Genomic DNA, 2,500 nt, shown 5'->3' with positions numbered 1-2,500 from the left:
ATCCGTTAAAGGATTTTTAGGCTGCATTAATTAGGTAAACCAGAACCGGAAACACTTCCCATAACACCCTATGTACTTGCTACATCATTAGAAGAATGGCATCTACGCTAATATTTGTCTGTTTCTCTCTTGTTCCGAGGTCACCGTGGCCACCAGATCCAGTCTGTGTCCAGATCAGAGGGTCACTGCAGTCACCCGGATCCAGTACGTATCCAGACCAGATGGTGGATCAGCACCTAGAAAGGACCTCTACATCCCTGAAAGACAGCGGAGACCAGGACAACTAGAGCCCCAGATACAGATCCCCTGTAAAGACCTTGTCTCAGAGGAGCACCAGGACAAGAACACAGGAAACAGATTATTCTTCTGCACAATCTGACTTTGCTGCAGTCTGGAATTGAACTACTGGTTTCGTCTGGTCAGAGGAGAACTGGCCCCCCAACTGAGCCTGGTTTCTCCCAAGGTTTTTTTCTCCATTCTGTCACCGATGGAGTTTCGGTTCCTTGCCGCTGTCGCCTCTGGCTTGCTTAGTTGGGGTCACTTCATCTACAGCGATATCGTTGACTTGATTGCAAATAAATGCACAGACACTATTTAACTGAACAGAGATTACATCACTGAATCCAATGATGAACTGCCTTTAACTATCATTTTTGCATTATTGACACTGTTTTCCTAATGAATGTTGTTCAGTTGCTTTGACGCAATGTATTTTGTTTAAAGCGCTATATAAATAAAGGTGACTTGACTTGACTTGACATTTTCAGGCACTGTATTGAACCGAACTCCTCCTAGAGATTTAAACCGATCAGCACCAGATCCTGTATATGTCTGTACGTGTGAACACAACGTATATTAAAGCAATAAAGCACTTAAGATCACGTGATGAGGCAGTGATTCTAACAACAGTAAATCCAGAGGGATTGTGGGAGTCGAGGGGAAGCAGGTGGCTAGAGACTTAAAACCCATCATCTGTCCACTTAAAGCCCCAGACACACTCACACACACACACACACACACACACACACACACACACACACACACACACAGGTGTCAAATGTCCCTCTGCTCTGAAACAGGAAATTGCAACAAATACAAAGGCATGCTGGGAAGTCAAGTGTGAATTGTAATGAAGCTGGTGAGAGAGGATCATCAAAGCCCCGCCCCTGACCTTTGACCCTCCCTGATCTCTCACAGCAGCAGCTGATGACACACTTGACCCAGAATCCAGGAATAGACTCACTATCAGTGAACGAGACGGAGAGAGAGACGCTCAAACGCTGTATAATGATTAGGACTTCGACTCGCTGACAGTCACAGTCTGACAACTACTGAGATCTTACTGCTAAAACTATTCATGATGAACACAATATTACAGCACTGAAAGATGTCTCTCCTGCTCATCAAGGATGCATTTATTTAACCAAAAATACAGTAAAAATTTTAAAATATTCTACTTTAAAACAGCTGTTTTAAAGACACTTTGTTTCATCAAGAATGCATTGAATTGATCAAAAGTGAATTGATCAAATGCTGTTCTTCTGAACTTTCTGTTCATCTGTGAATCCTGAATAATAAAATGTATCACAGTTTCCACAGAAATATTGTGCAGCACAACTGTGTTCAAACACTGATAATAATCAGAAATGTTTCTTGAGCAGTATATCATCATATTTTCATGATTTCTGAAGATCATGTGACACTGAAGACTGGAGGAATGATGCTGAAAATACAGCGGAGCATCACAGAAATAAATTACACTTTAACACAGATTCACACAGAAAACAGATATTTGAAATAATAATAATATTTAAAAAATTGTAATGCATTTTTGATCAACAATGCAACCTTTACTGTCACTTTTGATCAATTTAATGCATTATTGATGAATACAAGTAATTTCTTGATACTGATCCTAAACTTTTGAACTTAATGCATATAATATAGTGTATAGACATGTTTCTGTGTGTGTGTGTGTGTGTGTGTCTGAGACTCACCGATACACGCGTGAACACGGACGCTCAGCTGAGTGCGTAAGATCACACTGTGCTTCTTTCCCCTCCTGAAAACAGACAGAAAGCAAGCAATAATGCTTAGAAGAGAAGATAATAACAATAAAACTCTTCAGTCTTCTGGGAATCAGCTCTCAATATTCACATGCCACCGATAAGAAACTGATCTTCTGTCGCCCTCGAATTGTTCTTCCATCATTGCTACAGATATATCTGTGATACTGGTGACTACTCTTGTGCTGCAGGGACTCATAGAGGATAATATAAAGCTTTTCAATATATTTTGTTTGATATAAGATAATCTAATGTTTGGGATTATTAAGCCTCTTATACTCTCCAGGAATGCATTTGATAAACAACAACAAAAACAGAAAAAAATCAAAATAAAACAATTACTAATCATTTATTTTTTTAAACGTACAATTAAAGTAATTGAAAATAAAAACAACAGAAATCGAAATACTACAAATGTCATCATAATGTAAAAT

The 2,500-nt window shown here is 39.1% G+C and overlaps 1 protein-coding gene across 2 annotated transcripts in view; it reads right to left on the bottom strand.

Moving 5' to 3' along the window:
- The window catches only part of LOC132144945 (FH1/FH2 domain-containing protein 3-like), a 58,172-nt gene that overhangs the window by 41,938 nt on the left and 13,734 nt on the right, over positions 1-2,500 (bottom strand). For both annotated transcript variants that reach the window (XM_059555538.1, XM_059555539.1), the window contains exon 3: positions 1,998-2,062. In XM_059555538.1, the coding sequence (XP_059411521.1) occupies positions 1,998-2,062 (65 nt within the window). The remainder of the gene's footprint in view (positions 1-1,997; positions 2,063-2,500) is intronic.

The sequence above is a fragment of the Carassius carassius genome, chromosome 8 (assembly GCF_963082965.1).
Source record: "Carassius carassius chromosome 8, fCarCar2.1, whole genome shotgun sequence".
NCBI classification, from domain to species: domain Eukaryota; kingdom Metazoa; phylum Chordata; class Actinopteri; order Cypriniformes; family Cyprinidae; genus Carassius; species Carassius carassius.
Note: the sequence above shows the minus strand (reverse complement) of the source record. Positions and strands in the feature narration are given on the sequence as shown.